Source organism: Centroberyx affinis, unplaced genomic scaffold (assembly GCF_046629955.1).
Source record: "Centroberyx affinis isolate AG114_WGS23_722 - 3 ecotype Tasmania unplaced genomic scaffold, CSIRO-AGI_Caff_v1 ptg002308l_1, whole genome shotgun sequence".
NCBI lineage: Eukaryota > Metazoa > Chordata > Actinopteri > Beryciformes > Berycidae > Centroberyx > Centroberyx affinis.
Window position 1 is genome coordinate 7,501 of NW_027280580.1, and position 19,110 is coordinate 26,610.

The window sequence follows — 19,110 nt, forward strand, 5'->3', positions numbered from 1 at the left end:
TACCTCCACCTGGATGCAGGCGCCCACACCCAGCGGCAGCGAGCCCGCCTGCTGAGCCCCGAGGTGGGGCCGGAACGGGGCCCGCTCTGCCTCCTCTTCTACTACCAGCTCCAGGGGGAGGCGCAGGGGAGCCTGAGGGTGCTGCTGAGGGACAGCGACCAGGAGGAGACGCTGCTGTGGGCCCTCAGAGGAGACCAGGGACCCCACTGGAGGGAGGGGCGCACCATCCTGCCCCAAAGCCCCAAGGAGTATCAGGTAAGTTTAGTTGAGCAAGGCACTGCAAGAAAACAGCTAATTCTGTTTACACACCTTTTTATTTGCAGAATAGAGTCTACCCATCTTTTTCGGCACACATAAATCTTTATGACCAAAATTCATTGTATCTGTTGTAGTAAGCAGTTAAAACTGATGTCTATTATATGAGGATAGGGCATTTTAAGGAGTAAAAAGCATAAATGAATGTTTTTCTGCAAATATAATTTACCCACCTTTTTATTTACCACTACATCACTGTCCATAAACCAAAGAAAGAAGCTGTGGTTTGAATTGCCCTCTCTCTCTCTCTCTCTCTCTCTCTCTCATCCAGGTGGTGTTTGAGGGGTTTTTTGAACACGGGACCAGAGGCCACATCAGAATAGACAACATCCACATGAGCAACAGCATCGAACTGGAGCAGTGTACACGTAAGTCTCATACTCCATTGAATCAAATATCTATCTATCTATCTATCTATCTATCTATGTCTCTCTCTCTCTCTCTCTCTCTCTCTCTCTCTCTCTCTCTCTCTCTTCTCCACCCTGTCTTCCTCTCTCTCTCCGTCCTTCCCGCCAGACCCTCTAAGCTATGTTCTCACTAGAGACCGGAGAAGAGAGAGAGAGACAGGAAAAAAAAAAACTCATAACGTTTCTCGTTCACAAAAAAAAAAAAGAAAGTAGGCCACAAACGGCCTTTGGGCATGGATTCTAATCTATCTTTCATTATATCTCCCTCTCTATCTCCCTCAGTCTTTTCCTATATCACCCCACCCCATCCTCTCTCTCTCTTTCTCTCTCTCTCTCTCTCTCTCTCTCTCACCCTTATGTCTGATTCATAAGCAAAGCCTAACCTAATATTACTAAACAAAACGTGTGTGTTTGTGTGCGATGAAATAAATACCGGAGAGAGCAACATGTAGTTAGTTTGCTATTATAATGCTAGACGGACTCTCTCTCTCTCTCTCTCTCTCTCTCTCTCTCTCTCTCTCTCTCTCTCTCTCTCTCTCTCTCTCACACACAAGCTTACCCACCACACTACTACTAATCACTGTTATTATTTCAGACACGTCTTTAATGGCGTGGATATGTGTGCTTCTCACTGCGCTGGCTTCCCAGTTGTAGCTGTTATGGATGCTTTGTTAGTTACAGTAGAAAAGTGCAGGCTTACTTGAAATAGACAGACTAGACATGGAATAAAGTTTTAAATCCTTCTCATTTCCTCGTTTGACTCTCATGACTTTGACAAACATCATTCCCACCCACGCACACACACATACACACACACACACACACACATACACACACTGTTTGTTCTCTTCTCTCTATCATGTGAAGTAATGGGAATATTCTTATCATTTAATGTAGCGGAGCAATGCTTCACTCAGCACAGCAGGACAGCATTAGTTAGTTAGCCTGATGCGCATACACACACACACACACACACACACACACACACACACAGACACACACTCGCACTTAATCGCACACAAAAGCAGTCACAGTTTTAATACATTAATACACATTCGACCACACGCACACACACAGACACAAACACACACACACTCTGCCAAACCGGCTCCCCTGCTCCCCACATTGCAAGCTGCTTAATTGTCTCATTCCACCCATTTTGAATGATCCCACTGTTTCTCTGCCGTCTGACTGTCTGGCTGGCTAGTTTCTCGTCTCTGTCCAACTTCTCCCCATTTAACTTTTTGTCCCCCACTATGAAATCATGCGGGAGACCATAGAGCGGTCCCTGTTCTCTTTTTTGTTCGGTCGTCCGTCTGTCCACCATGGGTGATATCTGAAACATGGCTGATTGAATATTTTAATGAAACTTGGAGGCATCATGCATGTCACAAAAAAACGGATTGGCCGAAAAGGGGTGCTACATTGTTTATTTGTTCATCTATCCATCATCCAAGATATCTCAGACGCTGCCGATCGGATTGTGATGAAACTTGGGGAAATGATGCATCTCACCACTGCACACCAGCATTTTCAAAATTACACTAATTGGCCCAATCAATTCCCTCTGCTATACTGTTCCCTTTGTCGTTTTCCGTCTCTGTTCTGCCTCATTCCCTGTCTCGTTCTTGCCTTTCATATCTTGTCCTCTCCTCCCTCTTCTTTCACTGTCACATCTTTTTTCTCTTTCTTGCACCGTCATTCTCACTTGCTCTCCCTCTTTCATTTAGTTTTTCATTCTTTTTCTCCCTTCCTCCCTCTTTCAGAATATATGTCACATCCTCCGGCAAGTAATAAACAGCAGTGAACCTCAGTCCTTACTCTCACAACCCCTTCCCTTACCTCCACGCCTCCCTCCCATTCCTCCATTTCTCTTCTCTTCATCCATCTCTTACTCTTTTCACCCCCATCTCCCCTCCATCCCTTCTTTCCTCCGTCCTTCCCCTACAGCGTGTCTGCTGCCATTAACACAACACTTTGTGTCTCACTTTAACATTAGAAGAGAGAAAGAGAGATAGAAAGGCAACAGGAGAGAAAGAGGGGAAAGAGAGAGCGAGAAGTGAGGGAGAATGACCAAGCGAAAAAGAAGAATGTGAGAGCAAGAGAGAAATGAGAGAGAGAGAGAGAGAGCTCTCAGGGAGAACACACTTCCTCTCTTCCTGCCCTGTTAGCTCACTCTTTTGTCTTACCCTCTTTATTTTCTCTCCATTTTGTGACAATAACTGTCATCCAGGAAGATTTATGGGCCTTAGATTCCCCTGCCATCTCGAAACTCTACAAATCTTTATTGATTTTCTCAGAAAGACCTAACAAGTGCCAAAGTAAAAAGTGCAGCATACTGCATTTTTGCAATTTAGCAGAAATATGTTTCTTTTAAAAATCATGATAATTGTATGCTTTCGTTGCACCATGCCAATTTAATCAAAATATGCTAAAACACACTCGGTTTTAGCAAATCTATAACATCATGTATTTGGAATTTTATCATATGATAAAACACTTATTTTAGAATGCAATAAATACGACTGTCTAATCAATAGGTGGGACACTGGGCTACATCTCACCTCAGGGGATAAAGGGGAATACAAATTAACTGCTCTAATATTTTATCCCTTTGAAACTCATTGTTTAGGGAGTAACACCAGGGTTAGCAGTTCGATTCCCACTAGTGTCACGCATAAATAATAATGTAAGCACCCATGGTACTTTAGAGCACTTTCGATAAAAGTAATCTTCGAAATAGCATAATATTACTTTATTAATCAGGATTTTGCGCATAAAGAAGCCAAACAGCAGAGAACTTGGACTGTAATTTGCGATGTAATTCAATGCGTGTCCTGGAGCTGCTCCAGTGAATAGGAGATTGAATTTGTGAACTCACACCGTCTGTGAGTCATCTAAACTTTTATCACCAAATGAGATTTATATTACAGTTGCTCTATCACTGCCGAACCACTAGAGTGCCTTATGCCTTGAAAAGCACCCCGACAATTACAGTTTCTACCAACGCAACAAGCCACTGGTTATTGGTCATGACATTTTCGCATTTGTTGATCAAAATTACTTACCATCTAGAATAACATTTCTTTTTCCCCCTCTCTTTTCCAGAGCCCTTCCCTGCCTTCCCTCCTGACATGACCGGTAAGTTGGACTTCCTTTTCTCGTTCTACTTCCTGTGCCAAATGTCTGTGCTTCCTGCTTGTTGCTAAGCTCAGCTTGCAGCACTGCACTGGCCCCCAGTAACCTTGTCAGTACATTATGTAGAGTATCACACAATCCCATACATGTAGTGGTACAGAAAATATCCTCATTCAAAGAGAGAGAGAGAGAGAGAGACAGAGAGAGAGAGAGAGAGGATGAGGTTCCAAACAGAGAGATTGATACCCTTAAACTATTGGATAGTATCCTAAACAAATCTGAATCAGTAAGTCTAGTCCATTTTGTATCATGAAAAATACCTACATAGCAATACATTTCTTATAATAAAACAGTACCTAAATTAGGTGTGTAGGACTTTATTGGGGTATATGACTTTTTATAAGATTCTGATATATGGAATTTATCTGTATAGAGGAAAATGACAGTGACAACATTGCAACTCGACGGCGTCAAAATTCAGAAAGCATCCAATGCATTGCTCCAGCATGACTCCCTGCATGCTGGGCTGAGACTCCTGGTTATGTAGCCTGGTCTTGTTTACATTAATAGCAGCAGCAACAATAAAGCCCAATTATGACAGAACAACAACAACAACAATACCCTGGGGTTTTTGCACAGCATGAAGGCCAGTGTGATTTCCAGTTTTTGTGTTTAACAAATTACCGTGGTGTGCAGAACCGGTGTGTCCCTTACACGGAAATCCTGTGTGTCTATAGTCACAGTATCTTCAGTACGTACAGTAGGGTGTGTACCATGCGTGATATATCTTTGGTATGTGCATTAAAGGCTACATATACGCGAAACAGTGTTTTGTCCACTGTGGGTGTCACAGTTATGATTGTGTGCCTACGGCATGCACAGACACACCATGAATAATTGAAGCCATGTTCACTTTTTTATTGGTCTGTATGGTAAACAACCGAGTGCAACTTGGAGCGAAGACTGTCGTGGCGGAAATGTAATTGCCCAGACAATGAGAAGCCGTCTCCATCTGTTCTTTTAATCTCTTCATCCCTGAAATTAAAAGTATAGAGCAGAACCTCCTTTCCTCTTTCCAAGCCTCGCTCCTTCCATCAACCCATCCCTCGCCTTTCTGATAGCAGAAAGCAGCAGCAGCCGCGCTCCTTCTTCATTCCTTCGTCCACATTTGTTGTCACCCTTTAAGTTCTCTCTCTCTCTCTCTCTCTGCGTTCAGCACCATACAAGGAGACTCTTTTCTCTCTTTTCTCCCTCCCTTTACTTTTTCTTGTTCCTCCCTCCAATCCTCTCTTCTCTGTCACTCCTCCCTCTCTGTCCCTCTCTCCTTCTGGACCTCCTTCTTGACTATTGTTTTCCTCTTCTCTGTTCTGTCTTCCCCTCGTTTCCTCCTCTCCTCTCCTCCTCCCTCTTTCTCCTCTGAACTCTCCTTTACATCCCTCCACCTTCACTTCTTTCCCCATCTCTCCTCACTTCTCCCTCATTCTCCTCGCTTCCTCACTCCATTCCTCTGCCCAGTGAGCTGCTGATCCCACCTGAATGAAATGCAGAGCTGATCGCCATCCAACTTCTCTTTTCTCTCTTTCCTTTTTTTTCCTCCTTGATCCTCAAACAGGCCAGACTGAAAGCAGATAGGAAGGGCTTAGACAGATTATGCTACTAGATCTTTGGTTTTCAAAGTCTGGGTTGGGACACAAAATCTGGCTGCAGGCCTTCTTTTGTTTGGGGCTCCACAAAATAAGAATAGAGCCTGAGCCTGAGGATGAGATTGAATTTACTCACATTTGGGCTGCAGATTGAAAAACAGGTTTGACCACGAGTTTGAGTTTGAGTAGTATATCCAGACATATAGACAGACGTATTTGTTTGTAGATGCTCCATATTTGTGGAATTACTTCAACATTACTTCGATCTTGTTCTTTGTGGAAGTGCAAGGAAGCTGTATTTTGTTAGTTTTCTTGTAATGAACTAGAGCTGATAATATTTCATATATGTGGTATATATCAGTAAACCCGTGGTACTTTGGAGGAAGTGGGAGGAAGAGGAACTTAAAGGTGTACTTAATTTAGTCTCTCTCCTGTGTGTGTGTGTGTGTGTGTGTGTGTGTGTGTGTGTGTGTGTGGGTGTGTGTGTGTGATGTGAATGCACATTCTTGTGTGTGTGTGTGTGTGTGTGTGTGTTTGTTTTTGAGTTAAGCTCAAAAGAGTTCAACCAAGAATGGTATGAAGTTCAAATCAAGCAGCATGCCAAGTTCACATCAAGTTCAGATCAAAAACATTCTTTGAATACTGTCAGATACTTGAGGAGTGCTTGGTTTGGTTCACCGCATGCAATTCAATAAAATGTAAATACCAGTCCCAAAAATAGCGAAGTCAAGAGCCAAACTCAAAAAACTCAAGAGCCACATGACTCCTACCTCTAATCCACGTCAAGCGTTTGACCTCATGCTTGCCGGTTTCTAAAACTATGGCTGAGGATCCTAAAGTGGTCACAGCCGATGGCTCCCAGCGTGACAAGAGTGTCAGCACTTATGTTTTCATGAGCCTGTGTCCCAGGAAGAAGGATTACATTTCTCCTTTGGGACCTGGGCTGAAAAGTGAGCTAAGTAGCAAAGGATTTCCCTCCGGATGGGTGGATGTGGTTTAGCATTTCTTTCCATGGCCCTTGTTAAGTTGTAGCAGGGTCCAGGTTACAGCATAACATTATTAACACGACTCCATTGTTATTTAATTTGTATGGGCGTCTTTGGATGGCAGCCTCAATTGTGTTGATATGGAGGAGTGAGAATGAGCTGTGTGTGTGTGTGTGTGGGGGGGGGGGGGGTATGAGACAATTGTGGTTGTGAACAATTTATTCTCAACAGTAGGGTTTCTTGAAAATTTTAAAACTGATTAGCACTTCATCATTGGGAGATAAACTGCAGTTTCAGTCAAAGGGAAGGAATTTGAAACTGGATTTGAAGTGATTAAGAAATGAACTGAAAATGAATTGGAAGTGAAATGGAATAGAATTTGAATTGAACTGAAAGGTGAACTTCAGTACCTAACCTTCTCCCACCATAATGTGACTGGTGTGGTAAGAAAAAAAAAAGTTAAAAAAAAAATGAAATGAAAGGAAATGATCCCACTGACATTTTGAAAATAGCATTTAAAATGTCAAAGTTTCGCTTGAATGTTAGGATTGGGGCTGGATTAAGCCGATCCCAAGTTAGCAATCAAGGGCAGCAGCTTCACTGTGGAATGACATGAACCGCCGTGGCACACTGTTGGGTCTGGTATCCATGGCAACCAAGGAGGCGTTTGGCTTGTGGCAAGAGAAGGCTGGCAGAGCGACCGACCGTGCATGCATGCACACACACACACACGGAAAACAGACACACAAACCGCAGCCTCAATTTGACCACCCAGAGAATTCAGCTTTAGAACTCCACTCTTAGTTAAAAAGTTAAACTTGCCTTAAAGGTATCTTATTCAGCCTTTTGTTGATCAGAGCTAATCTCACAGATATCAAATCTCTTCTATCAAGAGAGAGACCTGCACTGAGAAAGATAGTTGTGCTAATTAGGAAAACTTACCAGTTACCTATCCCTATTACCCTTAAAAGCCGCACTTTTGAGCTTTCTTTAGAACTTTAGAAATAGTGCACTTGTGGAACTTTCTCTTTTTCTCACTCAGATCTAAAAAGCGAAGTAGGGGTCAATTTTTGCATTCCTGGAAATCATCATATGTGGCTTAATCCACTGGTGGGAAGGCTGTCTGTACTGGCTGCTTAGAGCAAAGCTTTACAATCAAAGCCCAGTTTAAACCCTTAAAGAGTACGTCTGAACATAAAAAAAAAAGCTCGCTCGCTTCCTTGAGGTTCTGTCTCTCACTGCACCTCTCTCCTTGCTGTGTCCTCTAATATGTCTCATTATTTCTCTCTTCTAACCTTTCTCCTCTTCTCCAACTCCCTCTTATTTCTCTCAGTGTCTTTCTCTGTATCCCTCAATCTTTCTGCCTCATATAGCACTCTTTCTTGCTTGCTCTCGCTTTCTTTCTTTCATTCTTTCTTTCTGTCTTTCTTTCTTTCTTACTTTCTTTCTTTCCCTCAGTGTCTCTCTTCCACAACCTCTCACTCAGCAGGTTTCTTTCACAGTGAGTTGACAGAGTATTGAAGTTTCAGACAAACCCTTTAATGCAGGATTAAAGATATCATGGCTGGATTAGCTTTCTCTCTCTCTCTCTCTCTCCCCTCCGCTCTCTCTCTCCTTCTTCCCCTCGCCCCTCCCAGTCTCTACCACCCCTCTCTACTTCACTCTATACTTTCTTCTAATATAGTGCCTTCTCTTTCTCTCATCTCCCTCCTCTCTCATCTCCTCTCTATCCCTGTAACTTCTCTCTTCATTTCGTCTCTTTTAGCTCTCCATCTGTCGCTCTCTCCCCCCCGCTCCCTTCGGTCTGATCTTGCCATGATAAAAGCAGTTGCCTCCTACCAAAATACAACCACTTAACACTCCCCGTCCCCTATCCAAATCAGCCTACCACTTCATAATCAAGGCTTTGCATCGACCGATCAAATCCTGACGCATGGCATGAGCCTCTGCGTGTCAATGTGCAGCTAATGCCTGTGCCGTCTGCATCAGCAAAGAATACTACAATGTCTAAAAGCAACACAGTCAAAAATATATATATATCCACCATTGAAAAATGTCACTTTTGAGACATTATTAGCTCAAGTAACATGCAGAATATACAGTTGATTGTTTAATTATTGAGACAGTGAGCTAAATTTGGTCTTGGTCGCCATTTTCATTTTGTAAACGTGGCTTACCTTCAGAGGCCAATTAAGATCCATAAATAAGCTCACAATCTGTTCTTCTGACGACTCATATTGCATATTATCTTGTAGATGAATACCAGCAAAACAAACTAACTTCACAGCTCACTGTCCCAATACTTAGGCGATTAACTGTATCTCTACAATGCGGTCTGCATGCCTGCCTCCCTCTTCCACCGAGCCAACCTGTAATGTGTCCTCCTGCCCTCCAGGGGGTGCCATGTCTGGGATGGAGCCCACAGTAGACACAGTGGCAGTGCAGCCCATCCCTGCCTACTGGTACTATGTGTTGGTGGGAGGTGGCGCCCTCTTGCTGCTGGCCACCATAACTCTGGTGGTGATACTTTGCTGCCATCGGTACTACTTGGCGACCAAGAAGACCACAAGTAGCCATCATCATTCAGTGGTATACCAGAACAGCCAACATCCAAATCAGCAGGGTCACCAAAACTACTACCAGAACCAAAACCTGAGCCAGAATCTGATGCACTACCCCGACCAGAACCACCTGTACCCAGGTAGTGGGCCGGTAGGGCCGGGTCTCGAACCCATGCTCACCATCAGACTGGAGAAAGACGACAGCTACGATTCCCAGTGTTGAAAATGAACTGGACTACATGGGAAAGATACAACTTACATTGGAATGCTTTGTTCAGAGAAAGTGGTGTGAAAACTACAATTCCCTGAAATGAATGAGCAACAATTCAACTTTATTGCTCTTCTTCACTGTTGAGAATTTACAGTTGGGCCGAGATACTGCAGTTCCCGTTGCTGATGATCGATCTAATGAACTGATCAGGAAGCAACTCTATCGATCTCCCTCACTGGGTGTAACTGGCCGAAAGATGAGAGAACTACAACTCCCACAGTTAACGAGGGGCTTAACAAACTACATTAGACAGCAACTTTACCGATATCCCTGATTGAGAGGAGTAGATGAAAGAACTACAGTTGTCGATGGCTGACGTGAAGCCTCATGAACAACATTACAATGCAACTTTATTGATATTCCTAAGTGTAGGGAATTTACGGGAACGGACTGGGTCCCAAATGGGTCGCTGGTGGAGATGGCTTCATTCTACACCCGAGACTGTAAATGAGACGGATAATGGACAGAATTATAAGTAAATCACAGGCAGACCAGCAAACTGACCGTCTGGCTGACTGACTGTGGATAAGACGTACATGCGGCCAGTCAGACACCCATTGAGGTGAACAGATTCTGAACAGACACCTGTGTGGTGACGGCATATCTCCCTCCTCTATAAATGTCAGAGCAGGATATGCCTGTCTGCGCTGCTCTGATCTGCGGCTTGGACACCGTCTGCCTCCAAATACACTGTCTGAGAGAGAAGGGATTTACAGGCAGGAAAAGGAGAGAGAGAGAAAAGAGAGAGTGGGAAAGAGAGAGAGAGCAATTCTGTGTGTGTTTGTACGTGTGTGACATGAAGAGAAGGGCTATCTCTGTGGGACTGAAGGAAACACGGTATGTGTGTTTGCGCGTTTGTATGTTTGTCCACTCGCGTTTGAGAGACTGAGAGGGATAGACGGAGAAAGGCGGAGGAGAGAGAGAAAGAGAGGGGTGGAGATGGGGAGAATTAGTGAAGCCTATCCAGCCGTGACAGATAGACAGCTACACATTCACCGTGTGCTGCTCCTTTGGTCTGTGAACAAGGAATCAGTGTTGTGCTGTTCTCTGGCTGGTTTACACAGGAGGAAGATGGGATGAGACAGCTTAGATCTCATCCTACACACACACACACACACACACACACACACACACACAGGCAAAAAAACCCCACAACAACAGGCCCAAACACACACACGCACACACACAGATATGCAACCCCACATTAAGACTCTTCACTGGCTCGTAATGGGGTCTCAAGTATTGCTGTGAGTGCATTTTTCACATACGCAGACAAACAAATCCTTGATATGCCTCTCTCTCTTTTTTTTTAATGTGCTTTAAAACTACTACCTCTTGATGTCAAGAAAGAGGTAGTGTCTCTGTGTCAAACGAGAGGATCAGTGGACTCTCCTCTATACTGTTTTTGCCTGAATGTCTTGGATAACTCGATGCTTGTGTCTGTTTAATGTCTAAACTAAATACCATGTCTATGTCCTGTATACATTACACTTGGAGAATGAAACAGCACAGAAAACCACAGTCATATGTATCAAGTATGTGAAGCTGCATTTACAGATGAAGAGATCTGTTTTTTTCTGATTTTTTCATTGCTGTCTGTGCCATATGGGTTCAAATCTTAATTTTGTGTGAAATCGAGTACACCAAGTGTATTATCTTAGATTAAAATGCATAATTTTTGCATACACGCCCGGTACCCACTGAAACTTGATCCATTTGGCTCCAGAAATGTCAGTTTTGTTTATATTCAACAGGTGAGACCAATGTGTATACTGTGGCAAAGGGCTTGCTATTTATGAAGCCTCTTAGAGAAGCACTGATCCAGGATCACTGGCCAGGTTTCCTCGATCTTTTCATTCATTTCATTACTGAAAAGTAAGACTGATTCTAGTGCAGTGCTACTGTGACACTCTCACACACTTGCTGTTTTTTATTATCTGTTCAACTGTACCTACCTTTACATTTTATTCTTGCATTTTTTTCCCTGTTTCTTAATAATCATTTCATGATCATTGCGATGATTTGTGATAATTTTTTGTGATAAGACATTTACTGTGAATCTCAGTTGTTAATTTAATTGCTCACTAAGAGATAAAGATGTTGAATCATTTATACTGTATATTAACCAAATACCACCTGTTGCTTTTAATTGCACATTACGATTACATGTAATTACATTGTGTATTAGCTATACAATGTATAATTTTCATACCTATTGACTATTATTTTAAGGTACCGAGTATGTTGATTGTACTTACTGAGATGATCTTAACACAGAAGACATTACTATTCTTGACTTTCACCTGATGTCAAACCTCCAGCCTGCAGCCATTTTGCAACAGCAAATGTGTATCCCTCCTTTAAAACACCCAGTTTAATTCAGATTGGGACACAAAATGGCACAACTGAAGCAAATCGATGTGTATCCACTGGTTACTATGTATAGATGAATGTTAAATGCACTTATTCAGATGATGTAAAAACAAAAGATATAAATTTTCTTGGGATTAGAGTAAGAAGCCATCTGTAACAATCTCTCCACTCAGATTTAGCCCTGTGAAAATGTGTCGTACCAATGCTGTACTCATTTTCTGGACGCCTCAGCCAGCTACCATCTTGTGTTGTGTGCTCCTGACTACTTCATTTTGCTCACACTCAAATCCCCCAGCCTCTTTATCAAAACCCGCTTGTTCCTTTTCTATTCTTTCCCTCCATGGCAAATCCTCCCAGTAAAAAACACAGGAGGGAGAATGAGAGGAAGAAATGGAAGAGAGCAAAACCTCTCTCAGAGGAGAAGGGCCCATTAAGCTAGCCTCCTATTCCTCCAAAGAATGCACCCAGAGATGGAGGGAGATGAAAGAAGTAAAAAAAAACAAAAACAACTCCGCTCTCTTTTCTTTCTAAAGATAGATTTCTCTTTTTCTCCGAGAGGAAGGCTAACAGGGAGGCAGGTTGGGGTCTGGATTGAAGGAGGGAGGGAAGGAAGGAGGAGGGCAGGTTGTTTCAAACACAAAAGCAGATGAAAGAAGTCTTTTGGCAGAATAGACAGCATGATGGAGACACACACACACACACACACACACACACACGCAGACACCATCTGACAAACACCACCCTCTCTGTGTGTTAGCGCTGCATCCAGAACTCCATTAAGCTGACAAAATCAATCATTTGAATCATAAGTAACATTTCATTCATTTTCAGATAATTTTCATACATTTTATGTTTGAGAGTTATACAATTTATTAATTATTAAAATAAATATCCCTTATTTTGAATGATTTAATTTCATTCAATCTCATAAAATACTGTTGTTTTTTTTGCTTTAGTCAACAAATACATATACATATTTTCAGTTATTTAGTGCTTGCATATCCATTTTCTGCCTTGCTAGCCCTTCTCTCTTCCATTTCAATCAGCTTGTGTATGATTTACAGATTATATGACTCATTCTAGCAGCCCTGTGCCTTACCCTAATCAATGTAGGTCTTTAACTCAAATACAGGAATGATATATGATTATATTTATGTTGCGCTGCCCATGCAGTTTTGTACAACATCTCTCTTTCTTTCTCCCTCTCTCTGTCAAATTTTTTTGCAAGATTTGGAAAACGGTCTGGCGTCTTGTCATGCAGTGCTTTTAAATCAACCTTCCCTCAGTTCCCTTTCCCTTCTCCATCACAGATTACTTTGAAGCCCTTTAATATTTCTAATTAGTTAATGGAGCCGATTGCATTTATAAAACCCTGCGGTAAGCATTTCTAGCCCTCTAGCCCTCTCTATTTTTTTCTCTTTCCTCCTCCTCCTCCTCCTCCTTCTCCTCCTCTTCTGTTTCGTGGAGAAATATTAACGAGTGAAAGCACTCAAAGGGGTCCTCGGGCCCCCACCGGAACGGGCGTATGGTGCCAAAGAGCCGTCCGCGTCCGTGCCTGAATAAAAAAGCCCCCTTTTCATTCTTCTCTTTACTAATTGGAGAGAAGAGATAAAATGGGGCTACAGGGAGTTTTAATCTCCTCTTGGATCCGCGTGCTGATTCTTCTCAGGATTCTTGCCTGAAGGCTTTAAGCCAGGATCATTAGAAAGTGTTCAGCACTCTTCCAAAGAGTGTCCAAGCATTTTTTTTATCCTGTTTCTTTTATTATCTCTCTGTTCGTGATTTAATGTTTTGTCAAGGCCTACAGTGGTTTCAGCTGACTGTGAGAAAGGAGAACTTAGAGCCTGGAGGGTCTTAGCGCTGTTGTGAGAGATTGTACGTTTACACAATCAGAGCTGGAGAAGGCAGATTAGATGCTTTCACAGGCATGGATTAAGCCTAGTCTTACATCAGGAGTACATTTCATCAAGACTTCCATCAAAATAAAAATAATCCTAAAACCAGGCTTGTAATTTGAATGGATACGACTATTCACTATCCAGTGTTCTTGAGCTAATTGTGGGCTACACAGTAGCTGCTGAATTTTTTCTCACATTGAATGATATGAAAGTCTTATTCACATTAATTAGGATGTGGAAGACCACCCTCAGCACTAAAGCATCATTTGGAGTCATGCTCATAATGTGCAGGCTGCGCTGGAGTTTTCCACGCTTGCATGCTTTGAAATGTCCGTCTGGTTTTGAATGGTTTTGTTAGGCCGGAACCTTTTTTTGACCACCTTTCTTTGACGCCTTTGTTTTCTTTTCTTGTTTCACTATTTTTGCCCCTCAAACTCAGCGTTTGTGATCTTAAGTCATAGATGTTAAGGGTGAAGTAAAACCACACCTTGGGAGTTTTTGGAAAATCGTCCTTAATGATGTCACTTTTATCCCATAAATTGATGATGTTGATATTGCTCTTAGTTTTGTTGCCCTGACAATGGCGTTTTCTCCTTTAGTCAGAAAGTACTTTTCCTAATATAGAAGTGGTTGATGCAGCAAAGCCAGATCATTCTGAAATATGGTTTCAACAAGGGATGAATTAGCTCTGATTCAAATTGTGGCTTTAAGGATAGCTTTGGACTCGCCCAGACTGGAAAACATTAGCCATGGGGCGATGGACTGGTAAAAATTTCATCCCTGGCCTCAACCACACCACTGTTATATTTACTTTACACTTTTTCTGCCACTGTGAATGAAAGACCTTGACTATGATTGTCTCTTTGACTCCCTGTTTTGCAGGGCTGGGTTTCATTGACTTACAATTCAACCAATTCATACAGTAGACAAATATAAACAAATAAAATCTTCAAATATTTAAATATTGACAAATATTGGGGAAGATATGGTGCTCATACTCTTCACAAAATAGCAAATAATTATATAATGAAATTAATTCACAGTAATCAAATAATTGAGAATGAATGTCTTGTAATTACCAAAAGATCTGCTGATTATTTTTCTTTTTGAATTAGTTGAATTGAAAGTAAGTTGAGTCCAGCGCTGGTGTTTATACTCTTGTTGGGTTTGAAAATCAATTTTGGATCAATTTAGACCATTAAAGATGTGATTCAGTCACTTCTTTGAATTCAAGGAAATTGCCTCTCATATTTAATTTATCAGCAGTTTCATGTATCCTGCCTGTGGTCATTTGCTGCATGTCCTCCCCTCTCTCTCTCTCATACCTTCCTGTCTCTCTCTCACTATCTCTGTCAAATAAAGCATAAAATGCCTAAAATAAATCTTAAAAAAAAAAAAAGTTTGTAAGGGCTTTATAAAGAATGTATAATTGGAAGATGCCATTAATTACCTATGCTAACAGTGTCTTTCATAGAAAAATGACCTTATCTTGCTTAGGAAATTAGGCCCAGTATCTTTTGATATCTGTTAAATTAGTTTTTCACCTGTTATCTTTTGAATATCTATTACATTTTCACTTGGTTCCTTTGACCCAGCAATAAATGATTATCAGGTGCCCAGATATTGCTCCATTTTTTAAAATCTGAGAATTGTAATATCAATTTCCTTGAATAAAACTGAATTGAAGCAGAATTGAGCTTCCAAACCCTGCAAAGCCTTGCACCTCGGCCTGCCTCAAAGATATAAAGTGGTATTTTAGCTTGTTGAATTTCATGGTCTTGGAATAAAAAGAAAATATATTGTGGGGAATGTGAAGGTAATAAAAGTAATATTTTTCTATGAAACAGTTTGTGTGTATCTTTTCTTCAGAGGTCTCTCCCCCCCCTTTTCTCTCTCTGTCTCTCTCCTTTGCTCATTCTCTCGCAATTTCTCTCTATCTCTCTCTCGGCTCTGTTTTCATTTCTGAGCAAATAAAAAAGAGTGGCGATGCTTATCACATAATGAAACTTGCTGGCTTTATGCAGGTGTATCACTATCAGGCACTCTCGATAAAACGTTTAGGAACACCGGATGTTATTTTTCCCTTGATAGACTGAGCACAGAACAAAACGTTTTTTGGTAGATTTCCTGCAAGATCTGTTTGTAAAGTTCATATAAGATCACTCACTCTTTGAGCTGTTTGGGTAGTTTGATTTCCATCTACAAGTGTAAGCTTGTGTGTTGACAGCATGAGAGATGGAGCAATGTTATCACCACTTGATGTTGACTCTATAATAGCTCTGGCTCGAATGGATCGCAGAGATTAAACATTATTATTCTTTCTGTCTGTTTTACAGACCCCAGACCTATTGACTTTGGGAAAGATGCTGTTTTCAACCACAGACCCCGTATCAACGGAGGTGAGGTTTTGGTTTCCTTTTCCTCTCCTCTCCTCTCTTCTCCTCTCCTCTTCTCTCCTCTCCTCTCTACTGCTTTCCACCCACAGTTGAAATACTATACTTCAGTTTCAAAGAATATGATCAGCCTGAGGCTATACTGGGTGTTTTACAAGTCTCACCCAAAGAAGAGTGAAATTGCCCTTTAAGCAGAGGCATGCCTATGGCTCTCCACGTTTTAGTTGTGATTCCACAAGAAACAAGCCTATGGCAACAGTGATAGACAATCTCTGGTGTGTGTGTGTGTGTGTGTGTATAGAGGATAAGAGGGAGACAGAGTGAGAGAGCATGCAAAAGTGTGTGTGTGTGCATGTGTGTGCACACTCGTGTGTGTGCGTGTTTCTTCTCCTCCTCTTTCATGTTCTGTGGCAGACAAAGCGAGACAGACAGACAGCTTCCTCCTGGGCATCTAGAAAAACATCTGTCTGTAACAATCACTGTTTACTTCCTGTGTGTGTGTGTGTGTGTGTGTGTGTGTGTGTGTGTGTATGCGCACGTATTTGTTACTATCCCTTGTTTCTCCCAGCCTCTTGACAGATACAAGAACAGTGCTCCTGCTCCTTACCTCACAAAACAAGTCTGTTTACTGTCTGTTTACTGCTTTTGCGTGTGTGTGTGTGTGTGTGTGTGTGTGTGTGTGTGTGTGTGTGTGTGTGCACGTCTGAGTGTGTGTCTTTGTACTCTTTCATAAATCAGTCTAAATGCGTTACCTAATTGCAGATTGGCTTGTTCATGTGTCTACATTCATTAAGTGGATTAGAATGATCGCTTCTTGATGCCAAATAGACTCACACACTTAAATGCACACACATACACACACATACACACACTAGAGAGCACACCTTTGCAGTTAATTTCATCAAGCTTCCTAATTTTTTATAAAAATGGGGGTTTTGTGGTCCGATACCAGTGTCCGATACCAAATTAGCTGTTCTCAAATGTATCAGTGCATGAAATATCTCCTCTAAAAGTTTTCCTCTGCTAGATTTATTGTCCAACAACTGATCCTGATGAACAGTTAAATTCAAATCCTTTACGTTTTTAAGCATGGTTCTCCTGTTTTGAGTTATTCTGACGTTCCCTCTTTTTCCCTCCCAGGCTATGTCTTCCCAGGCTGGCCCTCCTCTTCCTCCACCCCCTCCTCCTCGGACATGGACCCCCCCTCCGTCACTCTGGTGTCGGAGAAGGACAACGCCTGGCTGTACACGCTGGACCCCATCCTCCTCACCATCATCGTCATGAGCTCGCTCGGCGTCCTGCTGGGGGCGGTCTGCGCCGGACTGCTGCTCTACTGCACGTGCTCCTACAGCGGGCTCTCCTCGCGCTCCTCCACGACGCTGGAGAACTACAACTTTGAGCTGTACGACGGGATCAAGCACAAAGTCAAGATAAACCAGCAGAGGTGCTGCTCGGAGGCGTGAAGAGGAAGAGGAGGAGGGTGAGGGTTGAGGGAGGGAGCCTCGAGCCTTCCTACCTCCTTGGAGAACCGTGGGGAAAGACTTATTTTGTGCTCCCCTGCAGAAGTGATTTTTGTTCTCAGTTTGGAAGAAGAAAAAGAAGCAGCACTATTCGTTACTTCGATCCCCAATGTCCCCTACCTAGTCCCCCTGCCACTCCCCCTTGCTCTGATGTCTAAATTTTCCCCACCTATTTGTGTGCCCAGTGGGAACTTGTGACCTCGATCTCCCCCTACCTGCTATGAGGCCTAAATTGTGGGGAACATTTTAACCCCAATCTCTCCCTACCCACCATATCTCCTCCGCCTGCAGGAGAGAGCCTGCTCGATTCTAAAAGCCTGTGAATGAATGAAGGAATGAATAAATGAATGATCCAATGAACGACAGATCTACCATAGAATATAAACCCACCGGCCACTGGAACGAAGCTGGAGAGAAAATGGACTACAGTACCCATGACAATCTGGACATTTGGACCACAAATGACAGCGCAGTCTGGGGTGTACTATTGAAATGTCGGTGACTGGGATTCTTGAATGAAGATGAACATTTTGTTAACGTGTATCAATGACTGGCACTTTTCACAATGGGCAACTCATCAGCTTGAATTTGAATGTGGCCCAATGGAGATGGCATGGGAAAATCAAAAGTTCCACCCCCTGACTGTACCTGAAGACTTCAGCACTACATCCAGTGGACCATTTTATGTGGGTATTTTGACTGAAATCAACACATATCAAGCGAATGCCTACCCCTTCCCCCCAAAAAATATTTAAAAAATAAAAAAAAAAAAGATATGAAACAACACAACTCAAATGAATCTAGATTTCTAAAGGTGAAGAAGTAAAAGAGGATGAACAAGGAGGACATTTTCTTTTGTTTGACTGCTTATGAAAGTTTTAGATATGAGTTCTGTGATTTTTTAAAGCCAGGAGTTCTTTAAAATGTCAATTAGCTTGCCATGCGGCGCTCGCTCGTTCCTTTGTCCGCCCTCGGTCTGCGCTTCGTGAAACCAGTGGCATAGAAGAGTGATAGTGACTGTTTTTGTTCTGTTTTAGACTTGTGTCTCTTTGGAAAAAAGGAAAAGAAAAACTTCAGCTTCAGTTTGTAACCGCCCTGTAGAACTCTTGTGCCATTTTTTAGACTTTCTTTAGCGTTGTGTTGGACTCCATGGTCTTAACTGTTACTTCAGTTCTCTCCTATTTTGGCATATTTTCCATTACAGATTATCAGTCTTTAAAAAGAGTAGAAGGCAGAGGAAAGGAAAGGAAAGGAAAGACAGAAAATCAGAGGCTTATCTAAATCTAACATGCTGTTATGGAGTCGTGCTTTAGATTCAGTATTCTAGAGTTTGTCTTTGGTATATATATTATTTTTTTGTTGCTTTTTTGACCGTATGATGCCCCTATATTATACAACACATGGTCGGACACTGTGTGAACGAACTGTCAGTTCTGATTGTTGTATTGCAACCTATGGATTGCCAAAGAGCTGTGTATGTACACAGGGGTCTGAACAAGTGTTAAAAGGGGTCGGGGGGGGGGGAGAAAGGACCGAGAAAACGGAGCGAGATAAATCATCCTCCCTTTTCTCTACCACTCTCAACGTCGCCCGCTGAATGAAGAA

At 42.3% G+C, this 19,110-nt stretch overlaps 1 protein-coding gene across 1 annotated transcript in view; it reads left to right on the forward strand.

Annotated features, from left to right (window-relative positions):
* LOC139655585 (neuropilin-2-like) overlaps nt 1-17,448 on the forward strand; it is a gene marked incomplete at its 5' end in the record, with an annotated part of 24,204 nt that extends 6,756 nt beyond the window's left edge. The window contains 5 exons of the mRNA XM_071533025.1: nt 1-255; nt 587-683; nt 3,831-3,863; nt 15,929-15,991; nt 17,126-17,448. The exon at nt 1-255 is cut by the window's left edge and continues 14 nt beyond it. Of these exons, the coding sequence (XP_071389126.1) occupies nt 1-255; nt 587-683; nt 3,831-3,863; nt 15,929-15,991; nt 17,126-17,448 (771 nt within the window). The remainder of the gene's footprint in view (nt 256-586; nt 684-3,830; nt 3,864-15,928; nt 15,992-17,125) is intronic.
* Nucleotides 17,449-19,110: the final 1,662 nt, after the last annotated feature.